At 31.5% G+C, this 20,711-nt stretch overlaps 1 protein-coding gene across 1 annotated transcript; it reads right to left on the bottom strand.

The window, feature by feature from the left end:
* Positions 1–224: 224 nt before the first annotated feature.
* Positions 225–4,102, bottom strand: LOC108206150 (BTB/POZ domain-containing protein POB1). Its single transcript, XM_017376354.2, has 6 exons — positions 3,709–4,102; positions 2,958–3,098; positions 2,616–2,758; positions 2,477–2,540; positions 2,002–2,278; positions 225–1,275 (listed from the first exon to the last, which is right to left on the bottom strand). Exons 1-6 carry the CDS (start codon positions 3,917–3,919, stop codon positions 456–458), a joined length of 1,656 nt encoding a protein of 551 aa, XP_017231843.1. The 5' UTR covers positions 3,920–4,102; the 3' UTR covers positions 225–455.
* Positions 4,103–20,711: the final 16,609 nt, after the last annotated feature.

Here is a 20,711-nt window from a genome sequence, read left to right as displayed (position 1 = left end):
TCCTTTGCTAATTTAATTATACATGTTCGTGAAACCTTTCTCTACCAAAATAACCTGGTTATGGAGCACTAGACATGCTTACTGAAGGTATCTTTCTCTACCAAAATAACCTGGTTATGGAGCAACAGACATGTTACTAAAATTCGATAAATTTTTGACATGTCAAAAGCAAATATGTGCTACCAATACAATGGCAAATGATGAAAAATATATGCACAGAGAAAGGCGGGAAAACCTCGGTTCAAACTTAAACTTGAAAACACAACCAACTATGCTGCCCATCAATGATAGGTAACACAGCGTTACTAAAATGTTTCAAAAGTAGGGAAACTCTTGTTAAGAGTTGATAATACGACTTCTAGTTAAAGTTGACTGTCCTAGCATAATACTATTGGTCATAACGATATACATATCAAACTCTGAAACCTAAAGTCAGCAACTCCTATTATTTTCACTCATTGCTGTTTACTGGTGAGCTCAGCCCTCAAGTGTAGTACACCATTGATGAAATACACACTGTCTTCGGCTATGAATGATGTCCAAGGTACAGCAAAAAGGTTCCTGTATCCAACAGCTTTGCCACCCGTGAATGTATAGTTACCTTTGTACTTAAGGTTGTATACTTCGGTTGGTTTTGACCTAGCTGAAAATTCGTAGTCAACTGAAAAACTTGCAGATCCCTTCTCCTGCATACCCAAGAACAACCCGAAACAACGGAATGCATTTTGGTGGTCCATGTTGCAATGAGCTGATAGAAAAAATCCCTGCCCACCAAGATGAAACGCTTGCGAGTAAACCCTACCAGAAGGAAACAAATTCGCGCATTCTTCACGCTTCAGATCCAGATATACAACACATTGTTGTCGAGGCACTTCAAACTGGATTACCTTGACAGGCCGATACTTGTAGGCTCGTTCCACAAAACGATGTAATGAAGTGACACTGGCCTCTTCTGCAGCATGCAATCGCTGCCTATATGGTGCCTCAGCCTTGAAAAAAAGAGCCTCCAGAACAGCCTTAGATATCTTTTCAGCATCGAAGTCATTGCATGTGAGTGCTTTCTTTAACTTTCTGCAGGTCATGTATGGGAAACGAATAACTCGACTGAGACGTTGACCTAGAACCTCTCTTCTTTCTTCCCGCTTTGGGTAGTGAATTCTAGCCCATTTCAATACCAAATCATAAACAGCATCTTCAGAAGCTACCTGCAAATCATCGCTGGATAGGACAGCCTCTATTCCAGCTAAAGGCAACTTTAGGACCTCTTCTGTATATCTGGCAAGGAATCCCGAATAAAGATATATAAATTACAAAGAGCAAAATTAGCAACTACGGTAGGACCTCTTCTATAAATATGGTAAGAAGTTCCAAAAGAGAATTATATTTAATACAATGAACAAAATCAGCAACTATGCTGCTCCGGAAGATAACATACAAATAATTATAGAAGTTCCAAAGAGATGATGTGCGGAAAAACCAAAAAAAAAAAACAAAAACATAGTTCATACTTTATTACTCTTGCCTACTTTTTTACGAGAGGGTGGTGTTTCCTCGGTGTGTAATGTGGAAAAAGAAATTATAAATCAAATCACATATTATAGAGTAATCACGAATAAAAATATCTGTAACTAATTAGGTGTTTTACTTAAAGTAATACCAGGTAGATGGAATATTCAGAATGTTCTATATTAATGAAAATAAGAGTCATAAAAGGAGTTGTGAACTTTTGATATCGGAGCAGAGTAGTATGAGAATGTAGGTTTTGATAAGGATTTCTACATGAACTCTTCTTATACTCATTATCAAGCAGACTTGAACTATTACATTTCAAATATTGTGTGCTGTATTTGGGAGAAATACTTCTATTTAATATATCTATACGGGAAGAGTTCCGAAGTCCCTATGCCTTGTCCTGCGTCTGCTATAATCTTGGGAGATTAAAATTGGTTGGGAAAGCCTGGGTTGCAGTCTAAATTTTAAAATGAAAATGATGCAACTTACTTGTTTATGTCTTTGTAGCTAAGGGCAAGAAAATGCTTGGCTGCTTCTGTCAGTGACTGAACTGCATCAGCCTTCAAAACACCAGGAAGATTCAAATAAAGCAAAGCAGACTCACAAGTGATAGGTAGGCTACTCAGAAGTCGGCTGCAGTATCTCATACATGAAGCAACCTCATACTTGTTCGCAGCCATAAGAATATCAAGCAAAGCTGAAGGCACTGTAGTTGATATGGTATTACTATACATGTAATTCAGAATTTCCATAAGAGCAGCTTCTTCTGTTCAATTAAGGAAAAAGAAGAAAAAATTTTGTAAGCTCGTTTTGGACAAACATATAGGTATATCCCATGCATGAGTTACAGTATGTCAGAAGTACAAACATATATAATATTCAACATATCAAAATAAAAACCAAGTTATAAGATTGTTGCAGCATCCTGCATTTTAATAACCTAAAGGAAAACTTCAATAATTACCAGAGGCTTGTATCTGCAAAGTCACCTGCCGTTGCTCAGGCTCTCTCATTCCTTCCGAAAATAACTGCACAGAAGTTGTAAGATAATCAGATTACGTCATGCAGATATAGAATAGTTATCAGATTGACCTAGTCCTCACCCTGTAGAAAAATGGGCTTTTAGCTGCCAATATCAGAGAGCTGATGTGTATAGTGTTCACTCGAAGAACTCTTGGATCCTTCATGCTCCCACGTGCATCACTGCTTTGAATAGATTTATCTTCTGTGAAAGCATAAAGTTTACCTACATAACAAGAAGCATAGTTTTCACATTTGCCTATATATTACATATTGAACAGATATAAGATTTTAACTTTTTAAGACAATCTTCTTGAAAGGCGCATAAGAATTCCAAGCACTAATTTCTCGTTGAGATGCACACAAAGGTTAACTTACACATATAAGAAAGGCATTAAAAACACCAACGGAAGTGAAATGCATACCATATTGATTAGAAACAAGTGAATTGCATGAAGGTAATTCCTTGACCATTGCGACATCATCTTTTTCTTGTTTCACGCCCGTTTCACCATCTTCTGTGTCCGACATGTTACAATTCAGAATTTGTTCCTCTTGATAAGTCACTGCAATTTCAAATTAAGCACACTTCATTATCAAACAAAATCTGCCAAGATAGCATCATTCAGAACCATGCAGACTCCCTCGTCCATAATTGTACTTTTCAAGCATATCAACCTATTTAACTATTTGTCTAAACTGTAAAGACAAGTTTAAACGGCAGAGGGGTAATCACCCTGGACAACGTTTTGCCCTTAATGATTAACACTACCCTAACTAAGCTACGGATCAAAAACTGGCTAACCTTTCCATACTCCATACAAGAATTCCACCCAAAAAACAGAACTACGAATCAATTATCCTGTCTTATTCGAGCTCTATGAGACTATGACTTGTTTATTAAACCACCAGTCTTTAAACACCTCAAAATCAGAATAAAATTAACACATACACTCTAATATATCCACAAAACAGTCACAATTCACAACCTAAATTCACATTCGACAAATATTGATCAAACAAATTTCCCCAACAAGAAACCATCCAGTACTCAATAACACAAACTAATTTACTAAATTTAATAACACATTATAATTAGGGCTTTATAAATTAAACATAATAAAATTAAAGCTTTTATACGCAGATAAATTTGAAATTGGGGATTTATATTTATACCTTGATCATTCTTGATTTCTTCTCGTCTCCGTTTCCGATGACCACCCACTTCATCAACCGCATCAAATTCATCCTCAGCGACATTTTCGGTCCCGAAATTATCGGCGACAATTTCGATTCTCAGGATTCGATCGGAGAAATTCTTGTCGTTGAACGCGAAGGCAAAGTCCGGCGGAGACCCGACCCGACCCGGAGAGGAGTCCGAAGCCATGTATGTGAGAAAGTTATAAGTTCTTGATCAAACACAAATCTGCGTCTAGACAATGACAAGGAACAGAAATCGAGGCAGAAGGAGCATGAGTGTCACTCTGTATCACTGTCTATCTGTTTGGTTGTTACTCCCTCCGTCCCCCCTGAGTTGTATACATCGGGGGACGGGGACGCGGCACGTACTTTAATGCTCCTGCAAATTGTAGTTGTGCAATTTATTTTTAAAATTTTTCTTTTCTGAATTAAAGTTTAGATGTTATATTTTTATACAGAAAAAGAAAATCTCAAAAATAAGTTACGGAACTATATTTTATAAGAGCATTGAAATGCGTGTCGAACAGTTTAAAAGAAACGTATAGAATTAAATGTGACAGAGGGAGTACGTATTTATACGAAATTTATGGCTTTCTCGTATTGGGTTTAAATTACTTAAATCATTATTTGTATATTTATCATATTATTATTTATTAAAATGGAATATATTTAATTTATTAGTAAATAGGTTGTCAAACAAATAATGAAAGATTTTTATTAGCGGAGGTTTTTTTACATGTAAAGAGTCATCATTAACAAATATTAATGATATTGTCGAAATCAAAAGCCGTCACATACTTGAGAAATGGTTAAAAAATTGTCGTTAGTATATGATAATGAACACAATAGAAAATTTGTTAATTAAAGACTAGTTCACATCCTTTGCAGAGAACGGATAGTTTGTAATATATTATTTTTAAAATTTAATTTATTCAAATAATATATATAATATAATCGATATCATTTTTGGATTCATTATAATATATTAGATTTATAAAACATTAAATTTTATTTTTTATTATTTCAAATACATACATATTACAAAAGTTTAGGATATGATTTTTATATGCTTTATTACTACAAATTTGGTACAAAGATTGTCACAAAGATATTCATATCGTTATGGCGCTTGCCACTACGCTAAAAAACATTATTTATCGAAGATGGGGTCATTATAATTTTTATAATATAATAGTTAGCGTCACGTTTCGAGTTAGGGGATACCAAAACGCCCTAATAATCTTCTCAACATCGGCTAGTATTAAAAGGCAAGTTAACACTTTTTTTTTTAGTAAAAAGGCAAGTTAACACTTAGTTAAAATTTTAACTGACATATAAAAAGTAAAAAAAAAAATTATAAGCAATATCTTCAAAAAATCACACTCCATCCATACATATCTTTTGTATATAATTATTTGTCGATTCACTACATGCATAAAAAAAATCAATAAGAATATTACACATCATTTATTATCATCAATATAGTCAAGATATTTTTCAAGATATTACCACAACCCCATTGGGGATAAGATGCTATTTTTCAAGATATTTATATGGTATTTGTCAGACGTGTGAATTTGTACATTAAATAATACTCTCTCTGTTTCAACTTAGATGTCCATTTTAAAAATATCACACGATTTAAAAAAAATGGATGATCACAAATTAATTGCATTAAATGATCAAAATATGTGGGGTGAGATTGATCTATAAATTATAAATAAGAGATATGTGTAGTAGAAATAATTTTAAAAATATGATTTTACATTAAAAATTAAAATAAAGAAATAATTTCAAATAAAATTTTTATTAAAAATGGACATGTAAATTTATGTAGTATATATATCTGCCCGATAGGGGTGAACATGGGTTGGGTTGGGCGGGTTTTTAGAAAAAAACGACCCAACCCAATTAGTGCGGGTTAATAAAAACTCAACCCATTAATTGAAAAAAAATTATGTAACCCAACCCTACCCAACCCAATTAATTCGGGTTAGTTCGGATTGGTTTGGGTAAAACATGCGAAAATAATAATTAATAAAAATTTAGTCATTCATCAGGATAGGAAAAAAAAATATACTCACTCGCACGTCGATAGTTAGTAACAGTCGGCATACATATTTATAGTTATTCAGTTTCTATGAATCAATCATTCACTAATATTAGTCGATGCGTAAGTTTTTAATTAAAGAGGGAAGCCTATTACATTAGTAAAACATTTGAAAAATGGTGAAATAATAGAAAATTGTTGTATACACCCTCAGTTATGGACTCTTATTTATAAGTTGTATATCAGTTCAGATCATTAACCATGTTCAAATTCCAAAAGTCATCATTTACATTTATAGTTATCGAGATACTTAAAATTATTCATATTATTATTATAAATGTATAGACACACCCTAGATAAATCAAATTCAGGTTAAAGATTCATGAGGATAAACTCAAAAATGTAAGATAGGTATGTAAATATTATATACACACACATATATAATCGGGTTGGGTTGGGTTAGTTAGGGTTAAAATCTGTAAAACTCTAACCCAACCCAATTTTATCGGGTTTTTTAAAAACTAACCCATTTATTTTTCGGTTTTAAATGGGTCGGGTTAATCGGTCTAAAAAAAGGTTGGTTTGGGTTGGGTTAGCGGGTTGAACGGGTTTATGTTCACCCCTACTGCCCGATATTGTTTTGACTTATCCGAATAATCGTGCCAAATGCGGATGTTGGGCCTAAACAGGCCTCGTGGACAAATACAAGTTGTGTGTGCAACAAAAAGGTATATTGGGCCATAAAAGTTAGCCCAGACGTATTCGTTTCTGGGAAGAGCGGGGATGAGAAAATAAAAATAGTATTAAAATATCTATAAGATTATGTCAGAAAAGAATTGTGGAAAATATTTGTAAAAATATTCAACCAAGATTTTAAAATTTAATAGATTCTAGATTTTTTTTAACCTTATTTTAAAAATAACTTACTTATTTGGAAAATTGAAACAATATATATTATTATTAAAAGTGATTAACTTATTTTTACAAATAAGAAATAATAAATAATTATTTCTTAAGTCTAGTTCTAAATGGTTCTAGCTCTTATAGCCTTCTTCCATCTCATATAATTTAGAACCTGTTTGACTGGATTTTAAAAATTGAAAGTTAGAGTATATAACATAACATGTATTTGCTCAATATCAAAATAATTATTATTTTGATTTTTTTATTTTCATTTAGAAATAATAATAATAATTTTATTTTTTACACATAATTTTAGGTATAAAAATGTATTTTTATATATAATTCTTTTAATAAAAGTAAAATTTCTAAATTTATATTGAAATAAATTTAAATAATTTGTAGATTTTTTTTTTTACGTATCAATTTATGTGCAAAAAGTCGAAAAGGACCAAGAACAAGTAAAACAGGGCATTTGTTTAACCAAATGTACCTGAAAAGCGATCATTATAAACATTAAACAGGGTATTTGTTATAAAAATTAACTTTAAACATAGTTGACATAATTTTAATTGAGATGAATGACCAGGATTAAAAACTTGTGAAATAAAATGGCATTCATTGAAATAGTTTCACAAAAGTTCATTGTTCCATTACTGGTGAACTAAAACAATAAGCTACATGAACAGTTGATATAACTTGTATGCTGGCTTCTGTTTGCAGGTTTGGGGCCGTGGGGTGAGTTCTGGATCTAGAGTTGTTTAGCTAAATATATTTTCTTAAATGATATTAGATTGTTTGACTAAATTTATTTTTTGAAAATAAGAAATAATTTTTGAAAAAAAAACTTTTTCTGAAATAATTCCTTAAATTATAAATAATTGACCGGCACCGAAAATTATAATAAGCAATCAAGATGTAACAAAAATGAGGACTAGCTACCGAAAATGCATGCACCACGCTAAACGCGGACTAGGTACTCAAATTGCTGGACAAAACACAACAACATTGCTCTTTCTTTTCTAAAACATGAATGATATGATGTTCTTGTATATTTGACATAGAGCGACATGTATATCTGTTCACATGAACTTTACCCTAAAAACGGATGCGCATCATTGAAGGAACAAGTGGATGATTTTTAGGTTAGATGAAGCGAAGCTATCATTTATCAGTGCACATGTCATTTTATAAAAAAAAAAATTGTTTCAAATTATTTGTTATTTTATTTTTTTAAAATTAAAATCTTTTAAAATATATTTTGGTTATTATTTTCAATATCCGACAAAAATATACATATTCATACCATTTAATTTAATTTATTATAATTAGTAAAGGTGGACAAGAAATATAAAACCAGACAAAAGAGTACCCTCTCTCATGATCAGTCAAGCTCAAACATTAGTATTTATTTTTTAGAAAAAATACATATATAATTATTTGTGTTATTTTTTAGTAATATGTATAATAGTTTAAAACTTTTCCTTTGATTATCGTATGAAAACTTATTAATATGATTTAAATATCTAAGTCATAAGATTGTAATCCTGTTTGAATATTCAAATATCTGAATATTTAAATTAACTGAATCTAAAATCGAACAAACTTATACTTAGCAATTAAAGGCCTGCACAACGATTTGGATTGCTCTTTAAAATTTGGTCATCAGATCTTTACTTATATTTTAAACTGGAATTTTGCCGGCATATAAAATATATCAATCCATTATTATTTTAGCTCATTATTCCGATTGCCATATATATTGTTCCCAAGAACTCTTAAGAAGAAAGAGTGCACCCTCGGGTTTGACAGCACCTTGAATAAAATGCAACTCATATAGTTTTTTAATTTTATTATCAGATGTAATATTCAAAAAAGGCGTATTCCCTCTGTTTTTTAATATATGCTTTTGATTTTTTGACTTTTGATTGGGTAGTTAAAAACATTATTTTTAAATATTTTTTTCTGAATAAAATATATAATCAAAATTTTAATTCATAAGAAAATATCAATTAAAAACAATAATTTCTACTATCCAGTTAACCCAACTAAAATTGCGTGTACAAGTTAAAAGTGCTATATAAAAAAATGTTTGAAAATAATAAAGTAAAAAGAATAAGAAAAGGGCCATACTGGAGAATAAGAAGCTGCTGCATTGGAAAAGACTCTAATGATATAATAATTTCTTCACTTTATCTGTCGACCAAGTACAAATTAAAGCCAAGATTGTCATCTTAAATATTGGTTAATACGGCTGGTTTGGTCTACTGTGATCACTGAAGATTCAAATCACAATTACCTGATTCGCTCATGTGTTTCTAAAGTAATTAATAACTAATTTAGCATGTGTTGATGCTAGGATAAAACTTTAATTGAAAAGTTAAATGCTAGCTGTCCCTTAATGGGATGCTTTAGCAGTTTATTTTATGATGTTGATAATAGAATTTGTACATCGTAAAGTAAGTCCTTTAGAAACTTTGTACGTGGAGAGCTTTCCTTTTTCTGAATTATGAAATGTGTTTTTACTTGAAAATTCCTGAGTGCCAGACATGAAGAATTGAAATGGTGCATTATGTGAATATCTTATTTTGAGATCCACAGAATAAAGTTTTTGAGGGTACATAAGCCCACGAAATGACACCATTTGGAATGGTGATCTTCACCGCTTGCATCCGTACCTCTAGATACAATCGATCAAGATAAATAATTAATGGAAGACCGGATATATAATATCGTAAAGCGGATAATATTTGATATAAAAAATATTTAAAAAAATGAGTATAAATATTATATAATATGTCTCATGACGGACCCGGACCCGGACCCGCACCCTTTTCATATATACGTATTATATGTATACAAATATAAATATACTCATCAAGTATATCACAAAAATATAAAAATATTATATTTACATGTAACATTATTTATTAATTTTTTAATATACAAATATGATAAGGCTTTAGTACGTGTATTATACAAGAAATATATTTTCCTATAAAAAGTTATATTTTTTATATAAAAATGAAGTATTAAATAATTTAAAACTCAAAATTCGTGAATAATAAATAATACCCGCTTCACACGTATTCGTGGATAATAATTAATACCCGCTTCTACACACATAACAGATAAACATCTAAGAAATAAAGATATGTAAAATCAATTAATATTAATATAATGACTATGATATAAATAATTTATTTTGCGTGAGGTGCTGATGGTGGATATTATGAAACTCAATCCATTACTCTTTCAGGACGTCATATAGTACAGTATTTTTATTATATTCTATGTGGAAAAAGAGTAATTTGTTTTTAACGAGAGTGTGAGATTTTAGGAATAGTATGATAAATATTTATTTCAAAATTTTATTTATTTTTCACCATCAAATATATTATATTAAATTGTATTGAAATTAAAAAATATAAAATTATAATAATATTCACTCATAGATTTTCAACCGCCGAAGTTAAGTTTGTTTAGAACAGGGATGGTATACCGAAAACAAGTAGTCAGATGAGTCGAATAACTAAACAAACTTTAACAACTTAATCAAATGCAAAATGTAGTGCACTCTCGGCCTGTTACACTGTAAGCTGAATATTGTTCCGGTTGCAATAAAGCCACTGTCATAAATTGTAACAGGAACAGTGTGACGGGTGAGTAGACGAACCAAATTCTGAGAAAACCGAACCACCTCCAACGAGGAGGAAGAAAAGTATATATGCAGCAGCGCGACTGTAGATATATTCGACAGAGTAATACTGTAATATTACTGAGAAAAGAGAAGGACGAATAGAGCATGTGGTACTGGTGTGTGAGTTGTGAGTAGTGTTGTAAAAAACGGAAATCGAACTTAATCGGTGAAGTCACTGAACAAGGATTAATCGGAGATTAATTGAATTGATCGGGGATTAATCGGATTGATCGGTGATTAATCGGTGATTTAATCAGTTCGACGAGCTACAGAACAGGGATTAATCGGTTGATCACCAACTTTTAGAACAGAGGTTATAAGTAGTATCGTAAAAAGCGGAAATCGGACTTAATCGATGAAGTCACGAAACAAATATCAGAACAAAGATCAATCAAGGATTAATCGAATTGATCGGAGATTTAATCGGTTCGCGAGTCACGTATATATGGCCATGGGTGGTATGAATGTATGATGAGAGAGTAAAAAGAAAAAGGGGATGGATGGATTGATGGGAGGGTGAAAACTGAAAAGAGGTAAAGAGGCCGGGCAGCAAAAAAGAAACACAAAACTGGTGATTGGACAACGAATATAGAGGAAGAGTAGTACCAGTGGTAGTAGTATAATAATGATAATGGATATGAATGGTGGTGGCATGGAGTTGTATCCCAAAAAGTATGTTTCTGAGTGAGTGAGAGAAGAGAACCCGGCCATTTTTCAGGTCAGCCTTTTCGGGTTGACAAGACCTGTTTTCAGTACTACTTGTTCATGTCTTTGTGTCTCATCACTTTGCTCAGGAATCTCCCTATTTTTTTCCTGATATTTTATCTTCGCTTGTGATTTCTTCCCTTGTGCCACTCATGAGCTAGGTGCCACAATTCGAACAAATCTCAGACTTTGAATATCACATTTGCAACCAAATCCAGTGACCCCTTGGTTTAATCTTTATTGATATCATCTTGACCTAATTTTAAATTTTATGATGCTTTCGGTATATCAAAATGAAATAAGAGACTTTGATGAGGAACATACAATTGTTTTTGGTAATAATGATAATGAAGTGAATCAAACGTTTCCTTTACTTGAAGTCAGAAAATGTATGCTGAGTGAATAGTTTTGTAATGATTTTTCTTCCGGGAGATTGAATACAGTATTTATAAATATATACAGTGCATCCTTCTGGTACAGTGTTTCTATGGCTAATGCTACATGGAACAAATTATACATGATCTCAGACAACTGGCTGAAAGTGTGTGCACTTGCCTCACCAAAATGTTATAAAGTATATTTTATTATATACACAAGATTCAGATCCATGTCTAGTTACCTTTAAAAAAAAAACAGGGATGTGTATTTCATTACTTTATCTCATCAAATTGTTTAAATGTTTTTAATTATTAAGATATTCTAGACTATGATTTATTAATATACTATGAGGCCGTTTGGCTCAGCTTAAAAGAAGTGACTTATTGCTTAAAGTAAAGAAGTGGATTAAAAGTGAGAAGTTGGTTTGGATTTATAAGCTACCAAAAGTGTTTGGGTACCGTGACTTATAATTTATCAAAAGTTTTTTAAGTGTTTGGATAACTTAACTTATAAGTTGGTATTAATTTAGTAATTTTGTAACATAAATAAATTGTTTCTTTTGAAAAATTAATGGGTTTTAGTAAAGTTATAAGGATCTGCTAAATATTTTAGTAAAGTTGTAATCTGCTGCTGGATCTATAATATAAGTGTATGTCTATGCCCAGGCTAAGTCCACCACCCAGAAACGAGTCTGGCGAAGATCATGACACAATAGTCACACTTTAGTTACACCAAACCATTCGCAGCTGCGGTCATTAGAACGAAAAAAAGCAGAAGTCGAGTGTTTGAAAATAAGCTAGATTTCCTAGCTTCTTTTGCTGAGCTTTTTTCCACTGAATTAAGCCGCTTCTTCACATTGCCAAACACACAGGTTAAAAGTGGAGTGAGCTTATCAGGCTTTTAAGCCCGTAAGCATGACTCCCAAACACCCACTATATAACAAACTGTTACTAGTACAAATTATAAGTATTTTGAAATTAATCACCATGATTCAAAGTTTTGGTACCAACTCTTTTGTCCAGGTGGGCAAGGAGTATATTATATGTATATGATTTTCTCTCCAACTCATATAAAGAAAGGCTACATGATCTAAAATTAGCTGCTATAGGTCTAGATTTAACTACATCAACATGTCTTAATTAGGGTTATTCTACCAAAAAGAACATAAATGGAAACCTATGGCTATTATTATTACAGTAGCTTATTCTCTCTAGCTATGTTCCCCTAGCAGTATTTGTTTTACCTATTATGAAGAAAAAATAATATCTGGATGTCTAGATCTATTGATGTACTTTAAACAATATTCTTGTATACATGATTTTATACGGTGATAGTTCTTGAATGGCTTTCCTCGGTGAATTGTTTAAATAAAGTTTTTATAATATTAGATGCTTTAGTGTAAAATTTTTAGCCATATATAATATTTTAAAATATATATCATAATAGTAAAAAGACAATTAAATTTAAATTATCATATAAAAAAGAGTAATACTATTTGATAATATTAGAAATGCAAGATAAAAGCAGCATCATATGAAAAGGAGCCATGGTTTATGGTACTTTTCGAAATGCAATGAGATCAAGGGCTAGTGTGCTCTAAAGGAAGAAGAGAATATGAATAATTTCTTTTTCTCATGTAGTATATATTACTAATAAAACCTAATAAACATACTCTGTATTAAGCATTCGTGCATAATAAACAATAATGCTACTGAAAGTATTATTTACCCTGTAATGCCTTTCTCATTGCTATAAATAACCGCTCTTGCAAACCTCACAATCCCATATCAGAGTTCCTCTTGCTTTTTGTGAGGCTGTGATTCTTGAGTAACTCCACATATATCTTCCCCAGTATTACACTTTCAATCTCTCATATATACATTTACTCATCCCTTGTAATGTTTTTTTTTGCTCAGTTTGGCACTAGTTTTGGTCACACTTTTAATCGTTTGGCTACTCAGTAAAGATTTTTAGCTGACAAACCTGATAAATTCAACTTGTTGGCTGATACAGATCGGGGCAGCAGTAACCTTGCTATGTCGTAAATAATAATATTTACTTTTTTTTTTAATCTTTGTGGACTTGAGTATGTATATTTAGGTTTGCGGTTTTGAAATGCAGGAAGAGGAATTAGACGAGAGAGCTTCCTTCAGTCCACTCACGGGTGTCATGTAGGGTTCAATTAGCTGCTGACTCATTCATCCAAATCCTCTAATTAAAAACAGTTTTAATTAGCAGTAACTGAGTGAATGAAGCGGGAGACTTATTGAATCTTAAGCTTCCTGTATTTGGACTGAAGGGAGCTCCCTTAGGTTGAGTTCTACCACTTATATATTGTTGCATATCAAATATTGCACGGCAAAGGTATGAATGCTATGTATCTCAATCAACTCTCCTTTTATGTTTTATATTCATATTTTGCGGCAAGATCTGACAATTTGGTACACGAGAAATTGAACTATCATTTGCTAGGGTATGAATGCTATGTATCTTAATTAACTCTCCTATTGTGTTTTATATTCATATTTCATAACAAGATCTGACAATTTGGTACATGAGAAATTGAACTATGATATCCTAGGGTTTGAAGGTGAAATACTCCATACCATCTCCCAGAGGTTGTAACTTTGATATCAAAGTTGTGGAGAAGCAGATACGAGGCAAAACCAGAAGTGGTTTTAGGGTTACAGGTGGTGGTATTGGCTCCGCGTGAAATGGGAGAGTAGAGGGTAGGGGTGATCAGAAAACCGCCCAAACCGCATAAACCGCCCGCACCGCACCAAACCGAACCACAAAACGCGGTTTTTAATTTTCGTGGTGCGGTTGCGGTTTGAATTTTTCACAAACCGCGCGGTGCGGTGCGGGTTGCGGTTTGACATATTAGCAGTGCGGTTCAAACCGCACCGCACCGCGATATTATAATATATATATATATATATATATATTAGTGATAATCAAATAAAATTATATTATATACATATATATTATTTATTATGTTATATATATTTGTTAAATCTCTTCAAATAATAGTTAAATATTATTCTATCAATCTCGCATTACTATAACACTAAATTTTTATGAAATGATTATATTATTATAATATGTTTTTTTGTAGTTAGTACTCATATTTATTATCATATTTACACTTTTGTTTATGTTTTTTTAGTAGTTTTTGTAGTTTTAAAATGATAAATATCATATAAATTCATTACAAGGAAAGATATTAATTATTGTATATTTAAATTTTATTTCGAACTTCAACTAAAAATATTTATTCTTAAGCATACAAACCGCACAAACCGCACCGCACCACACCGCATTTTTGTGGTGCGGTTTACGCGGTTTTTATGCTAGCGTGGTGCGGTTGCGGTTTGAGTTTTCAACCAAACCGCATGCGCGGTTTGGTTCGCGGTTTTAGCGAAAAACCGCACCGCCCGCACCGCGATCACCCCTAGTAGAGGGGGTGGGTGAGCAACAAGTTCCTAGACAAGTCTGTCTCCCACTGTACTTGTTTGTTTGCAATTACCCAAATATCCTCTTTTTCAGATCTATTCCTTGTATTTCCATTTATGTCTATTCTTTATTGTTGGTTTGGTTCACTTTTTATCCTGATCATCTTGGTAATCTGATTTTAGTCCACCTTTTTAAATGCTGATGTTTGCTGGTTGTTGAGTTTTCAATGTTACTACTACTACTTCTGTTAAAGACCGGTCCAACCGGAGTGTATATGTACTCTCCCCTATTTTCGTACGATCTTTTTCATTAGTTCTCGCCTGTTCCAAAATACATGTTTTTTTAAAATAATGACAGATATTAAAAATTATTAATTAAATATTTAATTTTTTTATCCATCCTTGATAATGTATTGGATTAAATTGAGTTGTGTATATATGTATATTAATCGAGAATTGGAAATTAAATTACAAGGATATTTATAGAAAAAATATTTAAACAATTACTTTGGAAAGAGAGAAGTACAAAGATTTTTTGAAATTATTTTCAAAAGAGGCATGTATTTTGAGACGAAAAGAGTATATAATTGCATGATTACTGCCTTACTGGTGTATACAGAGCTCGCTCAATCGATCACTTAGTATATTTAAAATTACTTTTGTGAAAATTAATATTAGTTTGATTTTTTTATTGATAAAAAGGTATTTTTAAAAAATATTAATTATAATTATATGGTCAAAACTTCTAAATGGATGTCAGAGAGTATTAAATAGATAATACAAATTTTATACAATATAATTTGTTTTAATTGATAAAAAGCTGCTAATTATTTTCAAGTAATATTAGCAGCTTCTTGATGCAATTTCCAGCAGTGTTACCAGCAAGGCCTCCGTGAATTTGCTTTAAAACCCTAATTTTAATTCTATGACCGTCAGTGGAAATTTGCCCTTACAAAAAGAATATTTATTTATATACAAGATTTTATAAACGAAGGTCATACACATAAACTGACGAAATGGCATATTATTGAGATCAAATCCGAATTATGTCGTACATGAACCGGCTCCGTAATTCAGTAAAATAAGTGAAGAAACCTATTATCAATATCGATCACACTCGAACCCGATCCAACTTGTTTATCACTCGAATCCGATCCAACTTGTTTATCAGCTACGTCTTTGATGCGTTTGGATGCCCAGATGTTCAGATCAAGAACAAACTCTGTATGGATCAATTTTTCTGATACAAACTCAAGGTTGTATAATTGACTATCCAATTCTGATGTGCTCGAGTATTTTAAATTATATAATTGACTATACAAAAAATAATTAAGATTATTTTCTTTCACTTGTATAGATTCGATGACTGGACATGTTTTTCGATTACTGCGAAACCCAATAGGCCAATATTGCTGTGAAGCACCTATAATCTTACATAATTTCTACCACTTTCAAAAAGGGCTGGCCCAAATATATTTAGAAGGCTGGAGTATATGTTTTGGAGTATAATGAAGAAACCTCTGTAAATGGGCTACTGAAGAAATTAGATGATTTATAGTGAAACACTGGTGAATAAAGCCGCGCTTCGCGGCGGCGCTATGTTTTTTTTATAAATTTAGACAAAAACTTGTTTTAGCTACTTTCCCGTCAAACATAATACTAATTGAAAAATTTATTATTATTTAGATAAAAATTAATTTGGGTCGCCCTTCCCTCAAACACAATACTAATAAAGAATCTTTTTTATAAATTCTAATACGAATTAATATTATAATTGCATAAAAGTTATTTTGAGTCGTGTTACCGTTAAACATATCATTAATAAAAAAATATTATAATCAATATAAAAATTTGTTTAAGTGGCCCTCCTATCAAACACAATACTAATAAAAAAAATTGTTTGATCAGGCTTTAAAATCCAAATATTCCGAAAAACTTCTACTCAGACGGATGATACTGATACATGCTGAAAGAAGCTGCTATAATGTAAATGATTCTCGAGAGTACGAGGGAGGTTACGTAGTTAACGGGAACATTACTCAAAATAACTTTTATGCGATTATAATATTGATTCGTATCAAAATTTCTAAAAAAAAATTCTTAATTAGTTTTGTGTTTGAGGGGAAGGCGGCCCAAATTTATTTTTATCATAAATTTTCTATTAGTATTTTGTTTGACGAGAATTTTTTACTAGTGATATGTTTAACGGGAAGATGACTCAAAATAATTTTTATGCTATTCATATCAAAATTTATAACGCCGCCGCGAAGCGCGGCTTTTTTCGCTAGTTTATATAATAACCAAAAAAGGGAAATAATCGATTGTCAAGTTTAGTCAGGTGATTGGAAATTAATCTGATTAAAAATCAGATTCTCTAAATATATAAATATTATTAGTATACTTTGAAAGCGAAGCACTTTCAAAGTATAGTCGCTTCAGGAGTGTTCTAAATCAGCGCTGTTTCAAAAACTAAGGCCGTGTTCACTTCATAGAATGAAATGAGGGGAGAATGTAATGAAAAGTTATATATAAGTTTCAAGGAGAAAGAAGAAAGTAAGAAATAATAGTGACAAACTATGAATGTAGTTAAATTTTTTGTAAGAAAGATATTGTAATAATTTATTTTATAAATTATTATAAAAAAAAGAGAATTATAAAAACTTTTATAATTCTTTTATAAATAATTTTTAGTAATAGGATGTTTAGATGAAAATAATATTTGTTTCGAATCGGGTTCGGTTGATCGGAGCTGGGTTTGGTTCGATTGACCTAGCTAAAAACCAAACCCGAATCAAATTCAATAAATCAAACCCATAACCATATCATAAAAATCGGGTCCAGTAAAAATCATTTGGATCGATTCGGTCGGATATCGTTGGTTCGGAAAATTTTATCATCCCCAGTTGTTAGGAGTATCAAAAACTGCATGGCAAAGATGCATTGAGCTGGGCTGATGCCTTATATTTTATTTTATTAATTATTTTTATATTATGATTCCAATTTATTAGTTAAAAATTATTATTCTTTTATGATTCTAATTTTTTTGCTATTAGTTTTTTTAATGATTATATTCTTTACAATCCTTTATTTTTAATTTAAAATTTAAGAAAATTATGGCTCATTTACATTATAGCATCTTCTTTCAGCATCATCAGTGTATCAGTATCATCCGTCTGAGTAGAAGTTTTTCAGAATATTTGGAATTTAAAGCCTGACCATCTTTCATGTTAGTCCTGCCTTAGGTTCGAGATGGGAGATGAACAGATTACTCGATATGGTAGTCTTAGGTGATCTTGATGACCCAGTATTATCGTTCTTAATCAGATGGCCATTCACATGCATTCTCATTCACTCTGTAGTCCGTCGATTCGTAAAAAAAGAGGTATGATTTCTAAATAAGAAAAAGAATTGTATTATTTTAAAACCCAATCAAAAAGGAATTGTATTAAAAAAGGAAGTGAAAAAAGCCGCGCTTCGCGGCGGCGTTATAAATTTTTTATAAATTTAGACAAAAAATTATTTTAACCGTTTTCCCGTCAAACATAATAATAATAAAAAAATTATTATTATTTAGATAAAAATTAATTTGGGCCGCCCTCCCCTCAAGCATAATACTAATCAAGAATCATTTATATTATGATAAAATTATAATTATAATTGGATAAAATTATGTCTCTTTTATTTTAAGATTTCTACTTCTTAACTACTTAGAATTTCATAGATTTTAGTTATTATATTTTTTTTAAGATTCCTATTTCTTAACGGTTTAGAATTATCAGTATATAAATATATACAGAATTGTATGATCTTTAGAATCCGATAAGAAAAGAATTATATTACCTTTAGAATTCTTAAACATGATTTTTTGAATTGTAACTATATTTTCTATCCGAAATTCAAGAAAAATCAGAAGACTGAATCAAACAATTCTAGAGACGCCCGCATCCTCCTTTATATATATATATTGATTGATTGATGATTGATTGATTGATTGTTACTCCCTCAATTTTCTCTCACAAGTTAATATGATTTTTGATACACATGTCTTTTCTTGAATTTACATTGGCTATCTATTTAAAATTATTTATTTTTTTATAAATTATGAATAAAAGTGTATGATCGTTGTTGGGAGTATAATACATTGCATCCGGATCTTTTCAAGTTCTGCCGTTATTCAAAAATACAGAACTATGAAGGCACCAAACGAGGTCAAGTACGCCAACGCATGAGGTCGTTTTGATAAACTTTTCGAGATTTTACATGATAGTTGGTCATGACTAATCTTCTTCATTACTCGTTCACAACAATCGTCAGAAATAAACTTCCGATTTGGGATAACTTAATGTTATATACTTATTTTCGTCTCAAATATTCTTTCTCTGCAGTTGAGGGTTGTAGCTTAAACTGAATAACGAATGAATTCCATGATGTGAATGAGTTTCAGATATTCCATCTTCTTTTGAAATTATGGGCACTTCAATCATTATTAACTGCACACTTGGGTGTTCCAGATAGAACTGAGCTTAACTAAAGTGCGTTGACCCCAAATGTCACTACTCAGTAGAAAAAAAATTTGTTGTCATTTTTTGAATTCCAAAATATCACTTCAAAATACAATTTTGTGTTGTGTTTATAATATCAGACAAAACGCAACTTTAAGTTGTGATTTTCCGTTTTACAAATTCTTTTTCAAAAAAGCTAAAATATAACACAGAGTTATATTGAGACAATTTTATCTTAAAATAATGATGTTTGGGGTCTTTTCTCTTAATTTTCAATTCAGAAGTATTTTTATTTTTTTAAAAAAAAGTCTGACTCAGTTGGTTTTTGCTCGAAGTGAACCAAAGAATGGGTTCCAGCAAATTATTGAGGATCCATGACATGAACATGTGAAACTGGCATTCTTTTCATGTTACTCGAATATTTGCAGAACATAAGACCTGAAGCCGCTTCATAAAGTCATCAAAAAGCTCATCGAAACATCTGTAACCTTAAATAAATCAGTGTTGTATGAGGACTTCATTTGTTATTCCATATGTTTTGGTTGAACCCTTTACAGTTAAGAATGCTATTTATGTGTGGCATCAGATTCTTTTGATCGAGTTTATATGTTATGGTGATGGTTGGAATGAACACATTATGCCATTTCTTATAGAGTAATATGCACTGCAGCTTTTTAGTAGCATTATCTGTAAATATGTTTAGCTTCGGCGGAGACAAACATCGTATAGTTCTGCATTAAAGGCAGAATCTGGAAATTAATTAGATCGTCATCAGCTATTCTCAACTTTTTATTTGTTGTGACCTGTCGTTTTTGTTTATCCGGATCATATATGTTTAACGTTTCATATGACGGTCTTTCTAACGTGTGCCCAAGGGCACACAATAAGCACCAAATCTCATGAAAATGGCTTCATTTGATTGGTGGACTTGATGTAAATGCAGGGGGACCATTAACATTTTATTATCTATCCACCAATCAAAATCAATATTTTCAGGAGAGTTAGTGACTATTGTGTGTCCATGGGCACACCATAGAAAATTCGTTCATATAAAGCATTGCATTATATTCTCTCTATTTCAAAATAATTTTTTTTTGATTTTTTCCATGTAATTTGAGTTGTAGAAAAAATATGGGTTAAATGGCTATTTCCTCACTGAAGTGAGGCTAAACTTGCAAGTGAGTAACTGAACTGAAAAAACTTTCAGTTAACTAGTTAAATCTTTTGAAACTTTCAATCAGGTAATCGCGGTTTAAAAGTTTAAGAAATGGATGGAAAACTAACGTCTTTGC

Source organism: Daucus carota, chromosome 2, assembly GCF_001625215.2.
Source record: "Daucus carota subsp. sativus chromosome 2, DH1 v3.0, whole genome shotgun sequence".
NCBI classification, from domain to species: domain Eukaryota; kingdom Viridiplantae; phylum Streptophyta; class Magnoliopsida; order Apiales; family Apiaceae; genus Daucus; species Daucus carota.
This window is presented reverse-complemented; position numbering and strand designations above follow the sequence as displayed.